Source organism: Lepidochelys kempii, chromosome 1 (assembly GCF_965140265.1).
Source record: "Lepidochelys kempii isolate rLepKem1 chromosome 1, rLepKem1.hap2, whole genome shotgun sequence".
NCBI lineage: Eukaryota > Metazoa > Chordata > Testudines > Cheloniidae > Lepidochelys > Lepidochelys kempii.
The window spans coordinates 59558356-59582878 of NC_133256.1; the positions used below are offsets into that span (position 1 = coordinate 59558356).

Sequence of the window (24523 nt, forward strand, 5' to 3'; positions counted from 1 at the left end):
AATGGTAACCCATGTTCTGAGAAGACTTACATTTCTCTCCAAATTTTATGCTAGCTGTGTCTAATATCCCCATTCCACAAGTTCTTGCTTAGTATTGGCCCTTATTTGCTTCTGCATTTTAATGATATTTTTGTTCTCCATCAAACAAAAGCTTTTCATTTCAAAAAAGAGGAATTGGACCTTTTCATAAGTAACACTTAACCCTATCATGCTCTCGTGTGCTCATTTTGAAACTCCAGCAACGTAATAATATATAAACATGTTGCTGACCTTAGTAAAATCATTAGAACAGTTTGTTTCTAGGCAAGCCGTATCTGATTTTCTGTGACTAATCAGAGGTTGTCCAAATGTATGTGTGACTTCCTTTGTACCATACTACTCTACCTTTCAGTAAGAGCACAAAAGACTATTTCTATACTTATTACATTCTTTATTGTAGCAACTACAGTTCATCATTTGAAAATGTAGTTTTCCCACGATTAGAAAAGAAATCTTAATATACACAGATGGTTATTATACAAAATAATTCTTTAAAATGCTTGCTTTGACACACAATTTGAAAGAGACAATGGATCCCACCTTCTCAAAATGTGTATATGCAGATTTTATTAGTGTTCATGTTGTACATTAACTGATAGATATTTCTTGTGCTAAACTTCCTATCCCAGTGGCTCTCTGAACTAAAGATCATTGATGTGTGCTCCATCAATTTGAACTGATTTAAATATCACCGTCATTTTTAACCCTATTTGATAAGCCACTTTTGAAACAACCGCCTTACTACTGATCCAAGTATTATTTTTTCCTTTCTTGACAATTATATCCTGTGCACAACAGGTAAGTATGCAGAATCGAATGACCTTTTTTGATTTCTTACTCTGTAGGGGTTAAACACAAATACCACGTTTTGGGAATCAGACAGAAAATACTTTCCCATCAAAAAGTCAGAACATAAACTAAAAATAATCAAACATGAGACCACAAAATAAAATAAATAAATAAAAACCCAAAAACAGAAATACTGAATCCAAACATTTAAAAAAAGATTTTAAGAAATATTAAGGATTTACTATTCTTCCTTTCGTAGTAACTTTACATTTCTTATAAAAATCTATGAATAATTTAAGTCTCTGATTATAGCAATTTAAGTAATTTTTCAATTTTATGTGTTTCTCTATCTAGTCACCCTGAACAAACCTTTAAGAAATTAGCACACTAAAAGTAAAATAGAAAAACTGAAAATGAGGATTTCTTTATTAGATGCAAAGCATTTCTCAAGTGTACCAGGCAGTCGAGTCCAACACTTACCAGCATTGCTGTTCTCAGATTTTTCTTCTGGCTGGCTTTCTGCAGAAAAAGAACAATAATGTTTCTTTGATCTTGGAGTATGATAAAAATTATTCTAAAGTATGTCTAAGAAGTGACTTGCAAAAATCCAAGAATATACAAGTGGATAAAAGGGATGAGAAATAGCACAAACACAGGAGTAATTTCCTTTGAGTTTATTAATATACTTTGAAAGAGGCAATTCCTCACAAAGAACAACAAAAGTCTCATTTGGAGTCCAAGCCTACAACAAACTCCATGCAGGAGCACCCCTAAGCTCCTGTTAATAGGGCTCCATCTGAGTGCAGGCAGCTGCCTATGTGGAGTCAGTGACAAGACTGGATTTAAATAATGAATAGAAAAGCTTCTACTTCACTAAGCCATGCTAGTCAAAACTCATTTTATTTTGTAGGTTTAGAAATACAGGTTGATCTGCACTCATGCAGTTTGCAAGGAGTAGAAATGGGAAGATGACTGGATACAGTTAAACCAGGTTAAGTCTCTATAGTCTCAAAAAGAAAAGGAGTACTTGTGGCACCTTAGAGACTAACTAATTTATTTGAGCATAAGCTTTCGTGAGCTACAGCTCACTTCATCGGATGCAGTGAGAGGGGTGGGGGAGGGGATAAAACTATTTCCCCATGTTTATTTCCCACCCCCCACTGCTCCTCGGATGTTCCTGTTAACTGCTGGAAATGGCCCACCTTGATTATCACTACAAAAGGTTTTCTCCCCCCTGCCCTTTGCTGGTAATAGCTCATCTTAAGTGATCACTCTCCTTACAGTGTGTATGATAACACCCATTTTTTCACGTTCTGTGTGCATCTAAATCTCCTCACTGTATTTTCCATTGAATGCATCCGATGAAGTGAGCTGTAGCTCACGAAAGCTTATGCTCAAATAAATTGGTTAGTCTCTAAGGTGCCACAAGTCCTCCTTTTCTTTTTGCAGACTATATAGTAAAACTTGAGTTGGGCTTAGCGATACCTTAACCAATCATTTTACTGAAATTTAACTAACCAATCCGAACATATTGTAACATGATTATTTAACCCATTATATCCCACCACCTTAATTACTTTACACCCAGCAAAATTAATTATACAGCAGACAGAAACAATCACAGAACCAGACAGAGATTATACAAACAATGGGGAAATGGGGACTACAGTGATAGAACATGAGCTTTCGTGAGCTACAGCTCACTTCATCACTTCAGCTGTAGCTCACGAAAGCTCATGCTCAAATAAATTGGTTAGTCTCTAAGGTGCCACAAGTCCTCCTTTTCTTTTTGCAAATACAGACTAATACGGCTGTTACTCTGAAACCAGTGATAGAACAAACACAGAAATGAGGATTTCACATCTCAGCTATTGATAAGTGAGTTTTTGCCAGACAGGATGCTATCAAACTAAGCTTCCTTTTACATCTTCTAGGCACTTCCCTTTCTCTGGAGGCGACAGACGTTATCGGGACAGGATTGTATTCCTAACAGCCCAATAGCACCAATAGCAATTTCAATGTGACTAGTTTGGAATGTGAGGATCTGACCATTCGCTTCCCAACTTATGGCTGCCTCTGTTGCTTAGCCAAAGGCCTTAGCCTAAGAACAGGGACTCAGACTGTCACGGTAAGAGAAGGACCTTACGCTGGCAGACAGTGATTTTGATTCTCTCTTTTATACCTCCATAACTAGCTAAGTGATAAGAATATACCTAAATTCTTAGAGTATAGGCCTTTACAGACAGGCCTGAATATCTATATCCTAACATATGGTACTACCCAAACATTAAAGTAATCAGTATCCCAATTTGGTTGTACAGGTAATTTATTTCCAAAAAATTCTGTAAGCACAACAATGTACGAGCCTTACTGAAGTCTGAGTGGACAAACTAAGAGATAATCTATCCCTAACTAGGTTACAAAATAAGGGGAAAGTCATTATTAAGGTTGTAAGAGTCATGATTTTTGGTTCACCTGTTGCAGAAACTTTTAAGTTGTGGTTTTAGTGCAGTGAAACATCAGCATGGAGACACTCACAAGACAACACTCCCATGAGGGTTAAGTCTCAGGCTTCCTCTTCACCTGTTTCCTGACAAGGAATGAAGATACGCCCCCTCTCCCCCAGGGAACCCCAGAAGGAGCACCAGCTCTGGTGCGCACTAAGCCATACAGCCTCCCTTCCACGACAGTAAAGCAGAACAGAACACTGTGTCCCCCACCTGGCGCTGGAAGGCAAACATGATGGAGGGCAAACAGGCCAAATCTGAGTGGGTGGCTTTGTGACCTGGTGCACTGGGCCACAATGCCAGTCAAATTTACAGCAACTATAAAAAGTTGCAGTTTCTTCAACAAAATTATGGCCTGCAATTTTCTTAAAGCACTGATCATTAGAGAAAGAAAAGGAGTACTTGTGGCACCTTAGAGACTAACCAATTTATTTGAGCATAAGCATCCAATGAAGTGAGCTGCAGCTCACGAAAGCTCATGCTCAAATAAATTGGTTAGTCTCTAAGGTGCCACAAGTCCTCCTTTTCTTTTTGCGAATACAGACTGACACGGCTGCTACTCTGAAACCTGTCATTAGAGAAAGTTATTTCACAATTCCAGAGTCTTTATACTACTAAAGTCTTCAAGTAAACTCTACCACAGGTCATTTCTCGGCATTTGAGCAATGTAAGGTTTGTTATTCAGCTAAGACTACTGCATAAAAAGGCAATACACTTAGGTAGTTCACATCGTTCTGAGAGGTTTTAGATCGGGGTGGGCAAACTATGGCCCGTGGGACCCTCCTGCCAGGCCCCTGAGTTCCTGGCCCGGGAGGCTAGCCCCCAACCTCTCCCCTGCTGCTCCCCCTCCCCTGCAGCCTCAGCTAACTGTGCTGCTGGCGCAATGCTCCGGGCGGCAGCGCAGCTGCAGAGCCGTGGCCTGTCCTGGTGCTCTGTGCTGCGCCGTGGCGTGGCTGACTCCAGCCAGACGGCATGGCTGCCTGTCCTGGTGCTCTGTGCTGTGCCGTGGCGTGGCTGACTCCAGCCAGACGGCATGGCTGCCTGTCCTGGTGCTCTGTGCTGCGCCGTGGTGTGGCTGACTCCAGCCAGACGGCATGGCTGCCTGTCCTGGTGCTCTGTGCTGCGCCGTGGCTGACTCCAGCCAGACGGCATGGCTGCCTGTCCTGGTGCTCTGGGCGGCGCAGCTGTAACGCTGCCAGCCACTGGTGCTTCAGGGAGTGCGGTAAGGGGGCAGGGAGCGGGGGGCAGGGGTTGGATAGAGGGCAGGGGAGTTTGGGGCAGTGGTCGGGGGTGGCGGTGTGGATAGGGGGCAGGGCTGTCAGAGGGTAGGAAACAGGGGGGTTGAATGGGGGCAGGGGTCCGGGGGGGGGGGCAGTCAGGAAGGAGAGGAGGGGTTGGATGGGGCGACTGGGGGCAGTCAGGGGCAGGGGTTTCGGGGGTGGTCAGGGGACAGGGAGAAGGGGTGGTTGAATGGGGGCAGGGGTCCCGGGGCGGGGGGAGTCAGGAATGAGAGGAGGGGTTGGATGGGGCAGGGGGGGCAGTCAGGGGCGGGGGTCCCAGGGTGGTCTGGGGACAGGGAGCTGGGGGGGGGGCGGATGGGGCAGGAGTCCTGGGGGGTGCCGTGAGCAGGCGAAAGGCGGGGGGGAGGGGACGGGGTGTCAGATAGGAGGCGGGGGCCGGGCCACGCCTGGTTGTTTGGGGAAGCACAGCCTCCCTTAACCAGCCCTTCGTACAATTTCGGAAACCCGATGTGGCCCTCAGGCCAAAAAGTTTGCCCACCCCTGTTTTAGATTCTAGATTAAGCAATCAAGTTCTACAAACGGGATGAGTGGGTTTGCTTTTACTTAGCCACAGAATATGCCCTTAACAGCAGATATAAAACTAGAATTCCGGTCTTAGAAAAAGTACCTCTTTCAGTACTAACTTCAGACAGACCTTGGAGGAAGTAGCTCTTCTGCCTAGTTACTAAGTATATTTTAATCACTGCAGATTTGTTCAGTCTCATTGATGTAGGAGTAAAAAATGCCAAATCCTATTGCCCAACGTTCTGGGAACCTCTCATACACCAAAGTAGCTATATAATCTTTAAAGTTACTGCAGTAAAGAAGTTGCCAACCCCATTCCCCACTCAGTGAATCAACCTTCACCACCTAACATTTATTTTGCACTTTATATCCTCAAAATGTCTTATTTGGACTTATACAAGAATTGAAAAGGTTGCCTATCCAAGGCTCAGGACATTCTAGTTAAAAAAACTAAAATGCAATGAAACAATAGCTTACCCCTGACAGTCAGCCACACTCGATCAGCTAATAAACATCTGTTAATCTTCACCACACCCATCGGGAAGGGTGAGCATACACCATCCCCATTTTACAGATGGAGAAGCTGAGGCAGAGAGATTTGGTGACTTGCCCAAAGTGAGTGAAGGCCTGGTATCATCCAAAATGCAGTCTGTAAAGAAGTCAGTTGGAGTAGTATTTTTGGTTTTCTGATAATAGAATGCAACTTCTTTATGATCTTTGCAAATATTTTGTAATCTGCATTTACGAGATAGATCTAAAAGGCTACTGTTGCTTCTACCTCTTTTAATCATTTGGCTGTCAATGGGTTTTCTCCTCCTACTGCTACAGCTCCACAGACAGTCAGTAAAAAACTCAAGTACATAAAGTAACAAAAAGGTATTAAATGAGACCTCAGAGGTATCTTGGACAACAGAATGTGTGGCTAAGTGCTAGAATCACAAGAGTACAGACAGCTGGAAAGGGTGGCATGAGCAGGAAGGATCTCTTTCTTTTTTTTACAACTTTTTGTTTTATTTTTCAGAAATTTCATATTTCATTTTATCCTGGGTGGAAGACGTGGGGAGTGTCCTGCCCTCCGAGGGGGTTAGGCAGGTATCAAGAAAAACAGCAGCTTTCAATAATGCGGCAGAAGTTATTTTGTTTAGCAACAACAACTGAACTGAAAAATCACAGACCATCATTTAGCTTAACTGTGGTTTGAAATAATAACACAAGATGCTAAAAATCTTGAAAACTGAGAAATTTATAGAAAACAAAAAAAAGTAATTACAGTCATGTTAGTAGCATTACTTTAATGAAGGAGGGGAGAAACATTTTTTCTAGGACTGTAATCACTTTCTATAAGTAAATCTTTTCTCCAAAATTCTTAAAATGGTTGGTACGTCTGAGGTTTCAAAGATGTCAACTGGTCACAACAAACCCAAAGTACAAACTGTGAATATTAATTCTGGTTGGTACAAAATTGCATGTGAAGAATCTAATACTGCAGTAGCAGCTCTGCATACCAGCTCAGAAAGGGCTTTCCACGTGGGAATTAGCATGGAAAAAGAGACAAAGTCAGTTGTGGAAAAAGAAAATTAAGTCGTTGTGAGGGTGGAGAGACATTGAGTGCGACATATTAAGAGACACGGCCAGATGAAGAGGGAGGGACAGAATTATCTAGAGCTTTGAAAGCAATCACAAAAAGCTTGAATTTGATGCACTGGAAAGTCTCTAAGAGAGGAGTATCAGTCAGAAAAAACTGGCATGAATGATATTAGCAGCTGCATTTTTGTTAAGGACTGGAGATCATGATAGTACACATAATCAATCCATCGAACACTGAATGGCTCTTGGAGATAAATAGATAATATAGTTATTTTCTGTGCTGTTTATGTTGGAATTCTCTGTACTATGACTGTTCAATAGAAACAATTTCTTACATAAGATTAGAAGGTAGAAATTACTGATAGGTGTTCAGAAACCACACTAAGCCATATAAGAACCTAGACAACCAAATTCTTAAAACTAAAGCTATTTCCTAGATTTTTCCACCCACTTTTAAAAAGAAACATTAACACCACATTTTATAACTCAATGTGGCAGCTTGATCTACAAATATTTCAGACATATAGTAAGTTTAGAGTAAAAAAAAAAAAAAAGTAGCATTTTACTTGCATCTAGGAACAGGTCATTAGAAAGAGAAAGTCCAGGATCTATGGAGCCAAACCTCAAAATTCCATGTAAATGGGACCAACTCCACCCAATTTACTGGAATTATCCACCTTGTACTAGGTTTGAATTGGCCCATAGTGTAAAATCTACACATATCCCATATGTTGGGCCTGATCCCGCTGTTCTGAATCACACAAGTAGCACATTTTTCCAAGCAGTTCTACCCAAGATCTAACATAGTAAGAAAAGCACTTTTCATCATCCATAAATCAAATATTTGAAAGTAATGTTAAAATTTAGAGTCAGCATTTCTGAGCTACCTGCTGTCACAAAATGATGTAAGGGGCTACTAAAATAGGATGGGAACTGATTTATACTCACATTCAGAAAAGAAAGTGTACTGCTAAATATTTAACACAATCACCTTTCAATTTTTGATCCAGGATTGAAACTGTCAAATAATGCTGCTTTCTAGCCCCATGGTGGCTGTCAGTAGAAAGCTCAGAAATGACAATTTTAATCAAATATGTCCAATCTAAAAGAGAAAACTTACCCATATATTAAAAAAAACAAAAACACACTAATTTTGCTCAGTGTAGCATATTGGAATGCAAACACCTCCAAAACCCCACACACACCCCTTCCCCTCCCCACCCCATCCCCCCCCAAAAAATTACAACTATGATAACTGATGACAAAGATAAGACAAAATGACTGGAAACACAAATAGCATTGTTGCATAGCAACTAGTGATGTACATATGGTGATGTTTATGGAACAGGATATAGTTCATATTTATTGCAAAAATAAGACCAAAAATCAGCCTAGACAGCAAGCAGCAAGAGAAACAATTGTGTTTTGGGTTCCCTGTGCAACAATCATAGAAACCACACCTTCCAGTTACACAGGTTTCGTAAACTGATCTTCAGGAACATTACCCAGGCATTAGTGTTTTACCGAGCAGTAGGATACATACACTAGTATCCTTACCAAAAAAGGCTGCATAAGCCAAACCAGCCAAATAACATTTTTGAGAGGTATCAACCTACACTAAATAGATATTTCAATTGTTATTCTGTAGTTGGACAATAGAGCAAATTAGGTTGGTATTTTGTACCTGGTGTTTTGGAATGCAGTACAATGCTTCATATTGTTCAACACAATAGACAATATGTGCAAAACTAAACTGAATGGGACAGGGAAGGTCCCAGAAATGCATCAACACACAAAGCCTAATATGCTTTTTGGAAGCATACAGGTAGGATGGGCTAGATTTTTAAAGGTATTTCAGTGCCTCAAGATGCAGATAGGCACCTAACGGGATTTTCACAAGGATTTAGACACCTAACTTCCATTACATACAACTTATATGGATACATACGTATGATCAGTAAGCAGACTTACATATGGACACATTGTCTGAATCAAGAACCAAAGTGGGTTCACTTTTTTTCACCTTCCAGATTTTAACAGATTTTAAGTAACCATCTTTATCATGACAAGAACAAGAACTGGAAATCTCTCGCAGTAGTCCGGGAGTTATGCAACATGATACTATGTGGAGGATCATCTATTATTCCTCAAGCTTGATCCCTTATCCCTTGATCCCTTGTTCAGAGAGGTCCACAGAGAAAGAACAAGGTGAAGTAGTGGCTGAAGTGCCTTAAATCTGTGTAGCAACCTCTCTCTGGCTACTGTTAAAAGTAGCAATGGCAGAATTCAGAGGCAGCTATATTCCATCCCTCCTTTCTCAGCCAGAAAGGATGGTCACTTTCCTGAGGTCCACAGGAAGAGGAGGGAGAAATAAGGAAATATCTTTGGCCTATGAACATACTCTAAAAGAAAGAGGAAGTACTGTAGATTTAATCAATTGGGTTTTTATAAGTTTTTTTGTTTCATTTTGTTTTAAAACTAGTACTGTGTTTAGGAAAGGTGTTGACTTGAAAGCACTGGAAAATGAAGTACTCCATTTATCTACAGAACAAATGCATTTCACCCACATTGTTTTACTAATGTCTCAACCCGGACTCAGAAGGAGCATTCAAATGGAAGAATGATCTCCATGCTAATTTTGTTTTTGGGTCACCTGCTCAGATTGGCACTTCTACCAGCATTCTTGTTAATTGTAGTGCAGTTTGTGACAGACACTTTAAAAACAAAAAGAACAGGAGTACTTGTGGCACCTTAGAGACTAACGAATTTATTTGAGCATAAGCCTTCGTGAGCTACAGCTCACTTCATCAGATGCATATTTTCAAAAAAAAAAAAAGGGGGAGGGGGGAAGCTTCACCATTATGGCTGCCACCCTCACCACCTCCTGGGACATTGGGATCCATCATGACACCAATGGGCATTTGTCATCCTAATCCTGAGAGATGTCCCGACCAAACCAGGCCAAGAGAGGGACTCAGATGACGTTTCTGCTTCCACTGGCTCCGGATGTATCCCAACCACCACCTCGGATGTGAGAAGTTCAGTGTGTCCCCTACCCCTTCCCATCTTTTCCCTTCCCACCTTACTACTTCTCTTTCCTAAAAGTCTCACTTACCCAGCCAAAACTGTGTATTTTGCAACACTGCTTTAAGGCTGTGACCAAAGCTGCAATTAAAAGCAATGTCCTAACTGCCCAATGTTTATACAAGTTTGCCAGGTCTCCAAGTGGCTGATAAAACTATATGCTTGTGCCTATTTTTCTTCCCAGCAGTGAGACTGGAAATAAAAGTCATTCAATGACTTAATTCTTCTCTTCACTCATCACCCTGAACACTTGTTCCACTAGACTGTTTGTTCCTGATAAACACTGCAAATTCTACTCAGTAGAGCCATATGCCTTCAACAAACACTATGCAGTTATTAAAAAACCACCAAGTTGAGAGAGTAGTACTGTGTAAAAGTGTGAAAAGAACTCCAAGTAGCACTCTCTAGATTTCTATGATGGACAAATTATAGAAGCAGACTATCAATGCTGGTTTAGTCCTACAGTGAATCCCTAATATCCTCAGATAGCTTTGCTGAGGTTTAACTATACACAATCTAATCCACCAAACAGGTACAGAGTGCAGCATATTCTCTGTACAGATTTCCATAGGCTACCAGCATTATACACAATTTTATAAATACTGTAGCTCTATCCATATAAAAACCTAAAGCCCAGGGACTAGTGTCTACACTAGAAACACTACAGCAGCAGCTCTGCCACAACAGTGTAGACATGTACTACAGCAACGGAAAACGTTCTTCCATCACTGTAGTAAAATCCACCTCTCCGAGATGCCTTAATTCGGTTGACGAAAGAATTTTTCTGTCACCCCAGCAGCGTCTACACTGGAGCTTACGTTGGCTTAATTACATCACGCAGGGTGTGACATTTTTCATAATCCTGAGCTATGAAGTTAAATCAACCTAACTTGGTAGCATAGACCAGCCCTGAAACAAACTGCATATTCTTCCTTAGGATTTCTCCAATGGTTTATGAGTGCAAGTCCAAATCAGTTAATTATCTAGATATACTTGATTCCCCAAAGTCTGAGCCAATACTGCCGATTACTCATTGCATACTTTTAGGGCTGTAGGAAAGCCAAGGGCAAAATTTTATAATGGTAGTGAGTTCAGAAGCAAATTTTTGGTGAGCCAGCCTAAAAACAATGGGAAAATAAGTATATTTTAAGAGGAGACACATTAATTAGTTTTTCAAGGAAAGGAATAGCAGAAGCCAAAGAAAGCTTGAATTCTAGTTAACTGTAAGAAATAGTCTTTCCAAACCTTTGTATGGCAAACTGGCTACATTTTACAATTCACATTAATGAATAAAACAAGTATTTATATCAATGGATCTCAAAAGTGGCGAAGTTATACTTAAATGTTAGTTCAACCCACTCAATATATAAGGTCTGAATACTCCAACTCTGTCCAGCCAGCTTTAATATTTCTTTACTCAATTACTTGATATGAACAGATTAGCATCCCCCAAATTATTTGTCAGTATAAGAACAAAAGATGACCTTATAAAACTGTGTATAATCTCTAGCATGCACTCCTGAAGATTAAACAAATTAAGAGAACAAATCTTAAGCACCTCATTTCTTCTCCAATTGAAGAAATGGGCACAGAGGATTGATGTACTAGCTTATTTTTCCTTTAAAAAATAAAAACAAGACACTTCTGATGAAGTGGATATAAAGATGGCGCAGTTACAAAATTAATGGAAATTACCTAAAGATGCCAGAGGACGTATGTCTACATTACTCAATGTGAAAGAACTGGCGATCTCTTGTCAAGAGAGACCCAGAACAGGAGTACCATGGAAGGGCTGTTTTAAATCTAGATTGAGGCCAGCTAGCACAACTGTTTCTGGAAGCTGACATAACGCTCATTCATAGTTTGTATACCTGGCACCAACTAGTGCTATCAGTCCCCAGTTTTCAAAAGCATCGTATTTTACCAAAGTTACTTGATTTTTAAACTTAATAAAATAAAATTAAAGTACAACAAAAAAAAGCATGGTAGGAATGTAGGCCCACATTAGATATGGATGAACCCTGGCTTTAAATTGAGTTGGGATTAATAGCGGAACTGAGCAATAGACTCATGGCATGCAACCAAAGAAGTCATGAGAAAGAAGAGCTGTTGTGTTAAACTTGTAATGAGCCTTCAAAATAGCTAAAGTAACAGAAATAAATATGGTTAACTGGGTACCAGGTCCAGTAAATAATTGGATGTATAAGAAACTCCTTCATCTGGCCTTAGCTAGGGTCTAATAATTGGCAATGACACCACTTGTTTGTTAAAGGGTATAAAAAAGTAAACTCATAAAAGGGTTAATACTTGCTGCCCAAGTCAGAGCTGACCAATATGGATTTAAGGACCCCTGCGTTTTCCCCATTTGTAAGTATCTTAATCAAATACTTATAAGTGTTTTGTTACTGTTTGGCGGTAGTAAATTGCTTATTATTTAGGCGTGTTTAGCACAACTGTGTAAATACCATACAGTCTTTGGGTTTAATAAAGGAATTTATGGTTAAATTGGTGCAATGGTAATACCCTACATAAATAACAGTAATTCCAATAAGCACATTTTTGGCTTAAGTGTATATCATCACACAACTTATTATAAGCATGTAACAAAAAATCCACACATGAGAATTCAATGGTCTGGGCTTAGCGAGAGGCACAAATCAGGGTTGTTTATGAATGCTCACATAATTCACCCATTAGTTGCCTCTTAAACTAAGTTTGTATAAGCTCACTGGGGCAGGGGATATCTTCCTATAAATCTACACAGTGCCTCTGACAACTGGGTTCTCACCTGCAGGCTCTAACATAATGCATATCCGTATACAAGCCTATCAATATTTTTTATGTTATTTCTTCACTAAGCAGTGTTAGTCAGACAGACATGCTGTTAGGTCCCACTGAATCATAGAATCATAGAATATCAGGGTTGGAAGGGACCCCAGAAGGTCATCTAGTCCAACCCCCTGCTCAAAGCAGGACCAATTCCCAGTTAAATCATCCCAGCCAGGGCTTTGTCAAGCCTGACCTTAAAAACCTCTAAGGAAGGAGATTCTACCACCTCCCTAGATAACGCATTCCAGTGTTTCACCACCCTCTTAGTGAAAAAGTTTTTCCTAATATCCAATCTAAACCTCCCCCACTGCAACTTGAGACCATTACTCCTCGTTCTGTCATCTGCTACCACTGAGAACAGTCTAGAGCCATCCTCTTTGGAACCCCCTTTCAGGTAGTTGAAAGCAGCTATCAAATCCCCCCTCATTCTTCTCTTCTGCAGGCTAAACAATCCCAGCTCCCTCAGCCTCTCCTCATAAGTCATGTGTTCCAGACCCCTAATCATTTTTGTTGCCCTTCGCTGGACTCTCTCCAATTTATCCACATCCTTCTTGTAGCGTGGGGCCCAAAACTGGACACAGTACTCCAGATGAGGCCTCACCAATGTCAAATAGAGGGGAACGATCACGTCCCTCGATCTGCTCGCTATGCCCCTACTTATACATCCCAAAATGCCATTGGCCTTCTCGGCAACAAGGGCACACTGCTGACTCATATCCAGCTTCTCATCCACTGTCACCCCTAGGTCCTTTTCCGCAGAACTGCTGCCTAGCCATTCGGTCCCTAGTCTGTAGCTGTGCATTGGGTTCTTCCGTCCTAAGTGCAGGACCCTGCACTTATCCTTATTGAACCTCATCAGATTTCTTTTGGCCCAATCCTCCAATTTGTCTAGGTCCTTCTGCATCCTATCCCTCCCCTCCAGCGTATCTACCACTCCTCCCAGTTTAGTATCATCCGCAAATTTGCTGAGAGTGCAATCCACACCATCCTCCAGATCATTTATGAAGATATTGAACAAAACCGGCCCTAGGACCGACCACTGAAGTCAACAGAAGCATGATCAGGGCTTGCATCATTAAAATCCTTTTGAACACAGACAAACCTTAAAACAGACGAAAATTACTACTGTGAAGGGTACATCTACACTGCAGATCGGGGTGTGATTTGCAACTCTCGTAGACATACCAGTGCTGGCTTTAATCTAGCTAGCTTGCTAAAAATTGTAGCAAGGAAGAGGTAATGTGGACTTCTGCTTGGGCTGCTCAAGCCCACCTAACCCCGTAGGTACATATTCACTTGAGCCACCCATGCCACTGTGCTTTCACTGCTATTTTTTATAAGCTAGCTAAATTAAAGCTAGTGTGAGTAGTCTATACAAATTGCAAATCAGATCCCTGGTCCCAGTGTAGACATATTCCACAACTGCAGCAATGCCCAAAAAGTCACAGTTGTGAAAAAGGCTAATATGATTCTGGATTAATGGGAGTGTCAAATGTAAGATATGGGAGGCGACTGTCCCATTCAATCTGGCACTGGTGAGGCCTCAGCTGGAGTACTGTATCTAGTTTTGGGTGCCAAATCATAACATGTGGACAAACTGGGGAGAGTTAAAAAGAGAACAACAAAAATATAAAAGGTTTAGAAAATCTGACCTATAGGGAAAGATTTAAAAAAAAAAAAAAAAAAACACAACTGAGCATGTTTAGTCTTGAGAAAAGAATAACATCTTGATGAGGGGTCCTGATGACAGTCTTCAAATACTTTCGGGGTTGTTATAAAGAGGACAGTGATCAAATGTTCTCCATGTCCAGTGAAGACTGGACAACTAATGGGCTTAATCTGCAGCATGGGAGATTTAGGTTAGATATTAGGAAATGCTTTCTAACTATAAGGGTAGTTAACCACTGAACTAGACTGCTAAGGGAGTGGAATCTCCATTACTGGACATTTTAAAGAAAAGGTTGGACAAGGTCCTGCCTCAGCACAAGGGACTGAATATGATGACTTCTTGAGGTCCCTTTCAATCCTACATTCCTATGATTCTATGAAATACACTAGCTACTTTCCAAACACAGAGGAAATAGAGTTCCCTGCTCCAAAGAGCATCCACCACTCTAAGAAGACAATGAAAGGAAGTGTGTGGAGGGGGGAAACAATACCCAAGCAAACTAATCTGGCTGATGACAGGTACCTCTTGCTACTTACATTTGTTTTCAAATTAAACAAGGCAATAAACTCCTTACCCCTTACCCTCTTTTCCTCCCTCCACAATTCAATCCACATCTTTTGTCATGGTAATTTCTAGATTCAGCTCCAGTGTCTGTAGGCCACTCTCTTCAAATAAATTAGCAGTTCATACATAAGATAAATAATGAAATAGGCATTGTGGGAAAAGTAGGTCTTCAGGAAGGATTTAAATGAGACATTAGTGACTTTACAAACCAACCCAGAAAACTGCATTGCATGCATAGAGAGTGCCATGGAAGAAGCACAGACTGTTGTTGGGTAAATGGACAAATTGTGTATCAACACATCACAGGAGGGTGGGGAGGTGGGTTCATGTCATGAGAGATGGGTCAAGGCTACTTAGGGCTTTGAAGGCTATTGCAAGAAGCTTGAGCTTGAGGTGGTATAGAAGACAGAGGGATTCCCATATAGATTCTGACCACATCACCTGACGAGCATCAAAGATGATCCTATTGGTGGTTGCATATATAGACCGAAGTGGAATGATGTGTCACAGTGCTTCTTTCAGTGAACTACTCATATGAGTAGAGTTACACAGGCTAAGACTTTACAGAATCAGGATGTAACTAAGTTTCACATAAATGATTTTCATGGATTCAGTTCATACAGCATACACAGATGAATACACAATCAAAAGACGCTAGCTTGGGTTGTAGAAAAAAAAATGTAATTTTAAAGTTAGCCATACATGAATACACAATGCAGCCAGCTTTACTCAGAATATTGCTAGAGTGTGTTTTAAGAAAAGTCACACAAGATATTCTTTGCATCATACACAAAGAATTTTCAAAGGCTTGTAATTTGGTTAAATCAAAACTAACTTTTCCAGCAGAACACCCATAGGTGCACTGTCAATGGTAGCTATTTCCATGCCAAATTTCAGTTTAATATCCCACGCCATTTTGATACTACAATTGTACAAGAGAGGGTTGCAAGGGTTCTCTTTTACTTTTCCAGTAACAAGGATTTCCTCCCCCCCACTTATAAGCAAAAATAGTTGAATCTTATTTTGGGACGTTTAAACAAATATTCATCTTAAAGTACAGACCAAACTTGAAAAATTACAGCAAGTTGTAAGAGACTGAAAAACAGGGGCTCAGAACATTAACCATTTCACAACTTTAACTATACTGGTTGCTGCTGCTCTTAGTTTATTAATCAACTTGGCTCTTAAAATTGACGTTGAGGACTTCCCACTGCCCCTAAACAAAAAGGCATAGGGATATAGATTCCTTATCTTGTTTGCAGAACTTTTTTCCCTTAAAGAACAAGTATGAAATGGAATAACTTTTTCATACTCAGAAACAATGCATGGTAGAGCAATTATGATGTAAGTACTTAGGGGTGATCACATCAGAAAAAAAAAATATCAGTGTTGACAACTGAATGAAACAAAAAATTTCACCTACTGAATAAATGAATTTAGTTTCCAATTTACAGAAAACTAAACCATTCTACCAACCTTTCTGTATACATTGTAAATCAGTTTTCTGCATACCATGCTGTCTTTGCTAACCGAAGCACAATTCCTCTAGCAATTGATTTTGGGTTTATCGAATTACGTTTTCCATTATGTTAACTTAGCATACTAATCACCGAATGGATATTAAAGGAACCCACCCAGTCTGCTGCTAACTATACACTTTATACTAACTTAGACTGTAAAACTTAGAATATTTAGCAATTCAGTGGACTTCCCTTCTTTCCAAAGGGCATAACCCATTCTGAGAGATCAGAATTGTGTATTTATGGCAAGCAGTGCTTCATAAGAAGTAAAGCTGATGATCATTTATTTTATCGTGAAAGACTCCTCAGATTTAGCTAAAACATTAATGCCAAGTTCTGGTCTGGCTTACACTTCAAGATTGCACAAGACGTAAATCAGGGGAGAAAGTGGCTCAAAAAGCCTTTCTACACATTCTTCTCCATTAAAAATGAGAATCAGTATTATCCCCAGGTATTTTTTTCTTACCCCACCTTATTGTCTAATCTATCTGACGTTCTCTAGGATACACCTAGTCAGATAGCAGATGGAAAGTGTAATAGGAATCACTCTCATATAATTACCCACTCTAATGCGGAAATTTAAATTTTTCCATTTCATTGCCTTATGATAGACACAATGCAATCATAAATGTGTGCCTTACAGGAACATGTTGTATCACCATCAGTTCATAGCAATAAGTAGGTCTGTCCCTTACCCTTTTTTAAAAAACAAAACAGTATCTCAGAGACTTGTGAACGATCCCATATTTTTATGATGTCAAATCTGAAGCCTAATTATTACACTTCAAATGTCACTGTTAACTATTCCATTGTTGAGCATTCATATTCAGGGAATGTGTTTATCCACTCTAAGATATAGTGACAGATATTTGGGCAAGATGCAACAGGGACAGCTGGTTCCTGGCCAGCCTTGCAGGAGTCGAAAACGAAGAATTCAAACCATCCAAAAATCCAGCGTATCCAAATGTACTCCTCTGACCCTGCCCAAAAAGGGGAGGGAAAGCATCATAAACTTTATTTGCCTGATGGGGACTCCCAAACATTCCAAGATGCCTTAGTATCTTATACTAAGCTTTCAAGGCATCCAATCTCTCTTTTCCCCCGCCTTATTTTCTGTGATGCTGCCATACATTTACAGTATATAAATCTGCAGCACACAAAGTTTGGGGACTACATAACATTAATTTAGTATCAGAACAGCCAACCAGCAAAGGGAAAATATACTGACTATTCCACAAGAGGAAGGAGAGCAGTGAAAGGGAGGGCATATCATAATTTTGATGTTTCCATCATATAATTTAGGCCTAACATGCTCATAGAATGTGGTATCCTGAAAATGTCCCACACTTACCATGTATTGCTACTGTAATATCAGTGACCTACACATAATGTAGGTCAAGGAATTTGAATCCAATAGACAAAAATACAGTTATTTTTCCTGCGTGCCAAATACCACACTACTATTACACTTTCTGACAAAGTAAACAACTGGAAAGTTCGATGAATAACCATTAATATTCATTGGTCAACAAGACACTATATCAAGACTGATAGAAAAAAAATGAACATAATTCAAAATGGATTTTCATCACACTGTAGCTAGATTCCTGACAAATCTATCCTTTCCTCCAAAAGAAGTGTTGAACAAAGCAGCAGTTTTCTGCTGGGTCATCCTATCAGAAGCACAAGTTGTGATGAAACCCAAAGGTTTTGTACTGTACTCCGTTCTTCCTCTCTGAGCTGTTCAGCAGGCTGGTATTGGAATGTACAATACAATCCTTTCTGGAGACATTTCAGGCTCTTACTCAATTAAAAGAAGAAAAATAGTCAACTAGAATGAAGTGTTATGTGCATGCATGTGACCATAAAACAAAGCTGAAAGGTCTTTATTTTAGATCCGTCAGTTTGATGGTGTCCTTTTAACCAACTATCATGCTGAGATTATGAATCTACGCAAACATGCATGACAGGAATTATATTAACAAATAATTTTCATTCTAACTTACCTGCTGAGCTTTCTGTAAACACTGTTAACGTCTGTCCTCCCACACTTTGCAAAAGAAATGGATGTTCTCTGGGTGCACTGACTGAAGCAGGTTTTCCTCCAATATCACTGATACTTGCAAGATCTTCATTCAAAGTAAATGATACCTAACACCCACAATGAACATAATATTAGTACATAGACCTTTTAACCACATAGATTTTAGAGCTTAGGAAACAGGAAACGAAAGAAAAATGAAATAATACAATACAATTTTGAATTGTTCAAATATACATCAAATATATATATAATTTTAATATACTAATCTTCTGAAATATTTTATTCAACATTTTCACATAGGATTATTTATACAATTTACTCAACAGATTTTTATTATCTCCTCTTGATGTCAGAGAACAATTAATTGCATTTCATTATTTTTAAAAATGTTTGAGAACCTAAGATAGTTATACCTTTCAATGTAGATATTTTAAACGTTTCACACAGCTACCTTCACTTTTGAGAAAGTGTCAGCAGCATATATTACAGCCAGCTATGAGCCTGAACAAATCCCAAAGACAACTGGAGTCTCTCCACGTATTCCAATGAGAGTTAAATCAGACTTTAAGATGGTATATTCAGCTTTTCCCCACTGCTGAATTTTTGTTAAGTCTCTTCCAATTCAATGTGTTGGTTGGCTCTGGGGTTTACTGAATCATGCTGCTACCTTCCCATCTAACATGAAAGGTAAAATACCTGGTAAAGCTATTATTCATTCAATTGCTAATAAAAGAAATTAATCAACTGCCTTTGCAGATGAAAAGACCCTCAAATTCCCTAATACTTTATATTTAACAAAACTAATGAATTAATACCAAATATGATATGGTATATTTCTGAACTCTTACTCCTTTGTTTCCAACTTTTTCTGCTTAATATTAATACCTAGCTCTTATATAGCACTTCTCATCAGTAGATCTCAAAGCGCTTTACAAAGGATATTAGCATCATTATCCTCATTTTACAGATGGGGAAACTGAGGCATGAAGCGATACGTGGCTTGCCCAAGGTCACGCGGTAGGCCAGTGACAGAGCCAGTCCCCCAGATCTCCCAACTCCCAGTCCAGTGCTCTATTACAAGTACTATAAGAGAAATGTACACTACTTTAAGCAACACTAAAGTTCAAAATATAACACATTGATAGCCTTTGGATTTGGTAATTACTTACTTCTGTTCTTCCTTGATTTCTGTAAAAGAACATATATAATATTTTAGTTTCCATAATCTAATTTCACAGGTTTGGCTCCTCTGATAACAGCAGCAACCTCAAATTCTAGCTTTGTTACTGTCTTCACTCCTGAGCTACCCAAGGACAAATGGGAAAATCAGCAGGAGCAAATAGAAGCAACACAATAGCATATAAATAAATTGATGGAGATTCTTTATTTAGATGGGCCTATTGCCGATGTCTATGAAATCAGAAATGGGGTTCTAAAATATATCCACACACACCAGTATAATATTTTGTATTCATATTGTTTAGAATATACAATGATAATCACTAGGCAGCTATATTTCAAGCTTATTAATTTCATAGAAATAAACCCAACTTGTACTTTCAATAAATATTATGCAATATAAGTAGTACTTCACTGCAATACACTACTGTACACTAAACATAACTTTTTCTACTTCTGTAATAATTCTAAGAAATCCTACCAAAAAAAAGTATGGTGAACTACTTACTTGGCAATCCTCAGCTTCCCTACTTCACCCCTTCCTGAAGCTTTAGTCCATTGTTGTGACAAGTACTTGGGGACCTAAAAAAAAAAAAAGAAAGAAAGAAAGAAAAAGAAATTCAGATAACTATGCAACAGATAGTTATATCCAAGATTTTATTATTGATTTTTTTTTAATTTAAAAAAATAACATCTTTTTTGTATTGCTTTCTTTACAACAATCAAAATATTAATCTCCAGTGTATTTCTTTGCTAGGGAAGGCAAACAGAAGAAGTCAGCACCAAAAACTGATCATATTTAAACTTTCCAAAACCTACCAAGCATAGCCTAAGATGTATGACTTAAATGAAACTAAAAGAGGTGATTACATATTGCAGCCTTAACACTTAACAGGACATCTGACTGACTTGTGGAACAAAAAAGGAAGTCATGTTTTACTAACCCCAAAGCCATACACTAAAAAAGCGTTGATGTACAATGTTCTTTTTATGCTCTTCTTTTGACACTCACAATGCATCAGAAACTCCAGCAAATCCACTTTTATTTTTAGTTTTGTAGCAATCACTTTCTAGGGTTTTACTAGTACAGTAAAGTCATTCCATATTTGCATTTATAGCCACTGTTGAAAGTATATACAACTAAAGGACTGCCTACTTTGTTGCTTATGTTGGAAGAGCTGCACACCCAATGAGAGAGAGAAGCACCCAACACAATGGGATCCTGATCCATGAATATGGCTCGTAGGTGCTATGGAATACAAATATTAAATAATAATATTAAGCCACAACCTGTGATGTATAGGCAGTATCAGGGGGCATCAGTAAGATTTATCTGCCTGCAGCACCAATCAGGCACTTGGTGAGCCTGATTTTCCCTCACTTATACCGGCAGAAATCAAGCTTTTCCAGATTTACATTTTCACCAACCTCAACAGGGTTCTGCCTATTGCTGTTCAGAACATTCTCTGAAATTTTGGAATTGATACAACATGTTCAAAAGTTGTCACGTTAGACACAGAACAAAAAAAGATGCCATTAAGTGTAGGGCCTCACTTCACCCAGCTAAATCTGTAGTTGTATAGTGGATGGGATTATGCAATCTACAGGAAGACAGGAAATGTTTTACACAATAAAACACCCACTATGGCGGATTTCTTTTAATTTTAGCAAGAACAATTAGGAGGATCAGTTTTCAAAAATCCTTTAACAATCCCAAATATAGTGTATGGAAACATTGCAATTTGTTTCTATAAACAAAAACAGAATTCAAATAATTTTAACTTGGATTTTGGAAAAGGGATTCCCCAGTTAAGGTCTGACCCGAGGCCACGAATGAACTCACAGCATCTGAACAAAACATATATAAAATACTTAAGATTCTAGAGACATGGTCTTTATTCTTGGCTGTGTAGGTAGAGATAATACTTCTCCCTCACAATTTGTAACATGACCATGTGAGAAAAGAGATGACATAAAGCAATACCATTTCAAAATAAAATACTCCCTAATTAGCACAACCTACTTTTCTATATTTTGCACTCTAAAACCTCACAGCCTTAGTTGTACTTACTTTTATTGCATATATTCCTAAAGCACCCACCACTGTAATATCTGGGCTATTATTGCCTATTAAGTTGTCTCTCTCTGGGATACTTTCTATATTAGCTCCACACATTCTAAAGGGAAACCAGGTTAGCCAGAACTGTTTTTCCAGCAAGTCTTTTCCCCAGAAATTAATTAACAATTTCAACATTGTTATGCCTGCTCTTCATTAGCCAGGGAAATCTTGTTGTGAACTGTTGTGGTAAAGCAGCACTACACAAAACATTCTATTGTTTAAAGAGAAGTCTTTTTTTTTTTTTTAATTAAATCCACCAAATGATCATATTATTGTAGCAAAACTGATTAAGTCCCATCTATGTTGTGATTCTTAACATGTTGGGGGACCTACTTACAAAAGTTTGCCCTGGTTTAAAATTCCAGTTCAGACCTGAAGCAGGTCTGCTATCTCTCCTTCGGGTCTGAATTGGATTTTAAACCAGGACAGTAGGGGAAAACCATGCATAACCCTTTTACACTAGCAAACTTTATAGCTGTAATTCACAAGTGTTGCGGCAATGGTGTCCCTAACCTCTTTGTCAGACGGTGGAGATGATGGCAGGAGTGAGATCACTTGATCATTACCTGTTAGATCCACTCCCTCTGGGGCACCTGGCATTAGCCACTGTCGGTGGACAGAATGCTGGGCTGGATGGACCTTTGATCTGACCCAGTATGGCCATTCTTATGTTCTTATGTTAATGGTAAAAAATTTAACTTGGGCAGAATTTACATGTTTTTACCATTGTATCATCTAGCCTGTGATTACACAGTGGTAAAAATGCCCAACTAATTGTAGGTTTCAGAGTAGCAGCTGTGTTAGTTTGTATCCGCAAAAAGAAAAGGAGTACTTGTGGCACCTTAGAGACTAACAAATTTATTTGAACATAAGCTTTCGTGAGCTACAGCTCACTTTATCGGATGCATACAGTGGAAAAAACAGTAGGGAGATTTTATATACACAGAGAGCATGAAACAATGGGTGTTACCATACACACTGTAACAAGAGTGATCAAGTAAGGTGAGCTATTACCAGCAGGAGAGAAAAAAAACCTTTTGTAGTGATAGTCAAGATGGGCCATTTCCAGCAGCTGACAAGAACTTGTGAGGAACTGGGGGGACGGGGTGGGGGGTTTACTTTGTGTAATGACACATCCACTCCCAGTCTTTATTCAAGCCTAATGTAATCATACAGACCTAAAAGTCGCAATAGAACAACAAAAAACTTCAAAAACAGACTCCAGTGAGAGACTGATGAATTGGAATTAATTTGCAAACTGGGCACCATTAAATTAGGCTTGAATAAAGACTGGGAGTGTATGTGTCATTACACAAAGTAAAACTATTTCCCCAGATTTATTCCCCCCCGCCCCCCCCGTTCCTCACACGTTCTTGTCAACTGCTGGAAACGGCCCGCCTTGATCATCGCTACAAAAGGTTGTTTTTTTCTCCCTCTCCTGCTGGTAATAGCTCACCTTAGCTGATCACTCTCGTTACAGTGTGTATGGTAACACCCAGCCACTGAAGGGGCTGGAGTCTCGCAGCTCTCTGGGCACGGTGCTGGCAGAGCAGAGAGCAGCCGTGGGACCTGCCCGCCGAGGTCTCCGCAGCTCCAGGGAAACCAGACGAGCCCCTGCTTTCCTGCGGAGACCGTAGAGGCCGCCAAGGGGAGTGGGAAAGTCACTCCGCCCGCCCACCCCCCCAAAAGCCAGAGAACCAGGGAACTGCTGCCACCCCCCGCCCCCGCCCTTCATCCCGCTTCCTCGGGCCCCCCAGATGACTCTCTCCCCCGCTCCGCTCCGCCCCGGCCCACGAGGATCCCCGCCCCCACATACCTTCCCCTCGCCGCCCCCACGGGGAACCCCGCCCCCGCCGCAGGGATTCCCGCCCCGGCGCAGTCTCGAGGCGAGCCCGGGTCTTGGCCCCGGGGAGGGAAAGAGCCGCCCCAGCCCGTGGCGGGGCCTCCCCCGCGGGGGGACAGGATGAGTCGCTAGCCGGGCCCGGGCGGCCTCTCACCTTCACCAGCCACATGCCCGTGTTCTGCTTGGCCCCGGTCAGGTCCAGCTCCCCCCGCTCACTCATGGCGGCCCGGGCCCGGGCGGGGGACGCGGACGGGGACGCAGGGACACGCCGAACGAGCTCGAGGCGCCCGCACCCACCACGGCGATTGCATCCACCCGGACAACAATCAGCAGCTCACCCGTCTACGGCGGCCCCAGGCTGCCAAACTTCCGCGGTAAAGCGGAGCGAGGAGAGCGTTCCTCGCCTCCCCCGGGAAAGGGCGAAGAGGGAAGCGCATGGGCTCCCGCGCTGCGGGACCTGGTCCCTCGCGCTTCCTCTGGCAGGCGTGGGGGCGGGGGGCAGTAACAGGGGCTGAGCCAGGGGCACTGTGGTGACTGACACCGCGCGGCGGCGGCCGCCTGGGTGTTCCCCTCGCTGCGGGCCGCACCTGGAGCGGGGAGGCCCGGCGTGCTGCAGTGAGCCCTAGCGCCGGGTTTGACGCCCCCCAAGCTGCCCGGGTAGGGAGGAGGTGAAAAGCAGGCACTGGCCTTGCCCCTGGCGGATTGAGTGAGAGGCCCCTGGACGAGTTGGGTTATAGACGGTGCTTAATTTGTAATGAAAGGGGTGCCAGGGCTGAAGCAATGGTTTACTTTCATAACTGATGTGGCCACCCAGCGGTGGTGGGATATGAAGTGCCACGCCTAGAGGTGCCCGGGCTGTCCCCTGGCACAAACTAAGCAAGGGTTATAGAAATGCCGAGGTTGCCATTCCAGCAGGAGGAAGTCAGATGCATGCCGTTTTAATCA

The 24523-nt window shown here is 40.9% G+C and overlaps 1 protein-coding gene across 5 annotated transcripts in view; it reads right to left on the reverse strand.

Moving 5' to 3' along the window:
• The window catches only part of GTF2F2 (general transcription factor IIF subunit 2), a 127638-nt gene extending 103587 nt beyond the window's left edge, over window positions 1-24051 (reverse strand). The window contains exons 1-6 of one of the 5 annotated variants that reach the window (XM_073344985.1): window positions 23917-24051; window positions 20773-20865; window positions 20125-20198; window positions 19607-19625; window positions 18400-18544; window positions 1309-1347 (exon numbers count right to left, since the gene is read on the reverse strand). In XM_073344985.1, the coding sequence (XP_073201086.1) occupies window positions 1309-1347; window positions 18400-18544; window positions 19607-19625; window positions 20125-20198; window positions 20773-20865; window positions 23917-24015 (469 nt within the window). In that variant the 5' untranslated portion in view covers window positions 24016-24051. The other 4 variants (XM_073344995.1, XM_073345005.1, XM_073345014.1 and 1 more) reach the window with 4 other exon arrangements.
• Window positions 24052-24523: the final 472 nt, after the last annotated feature.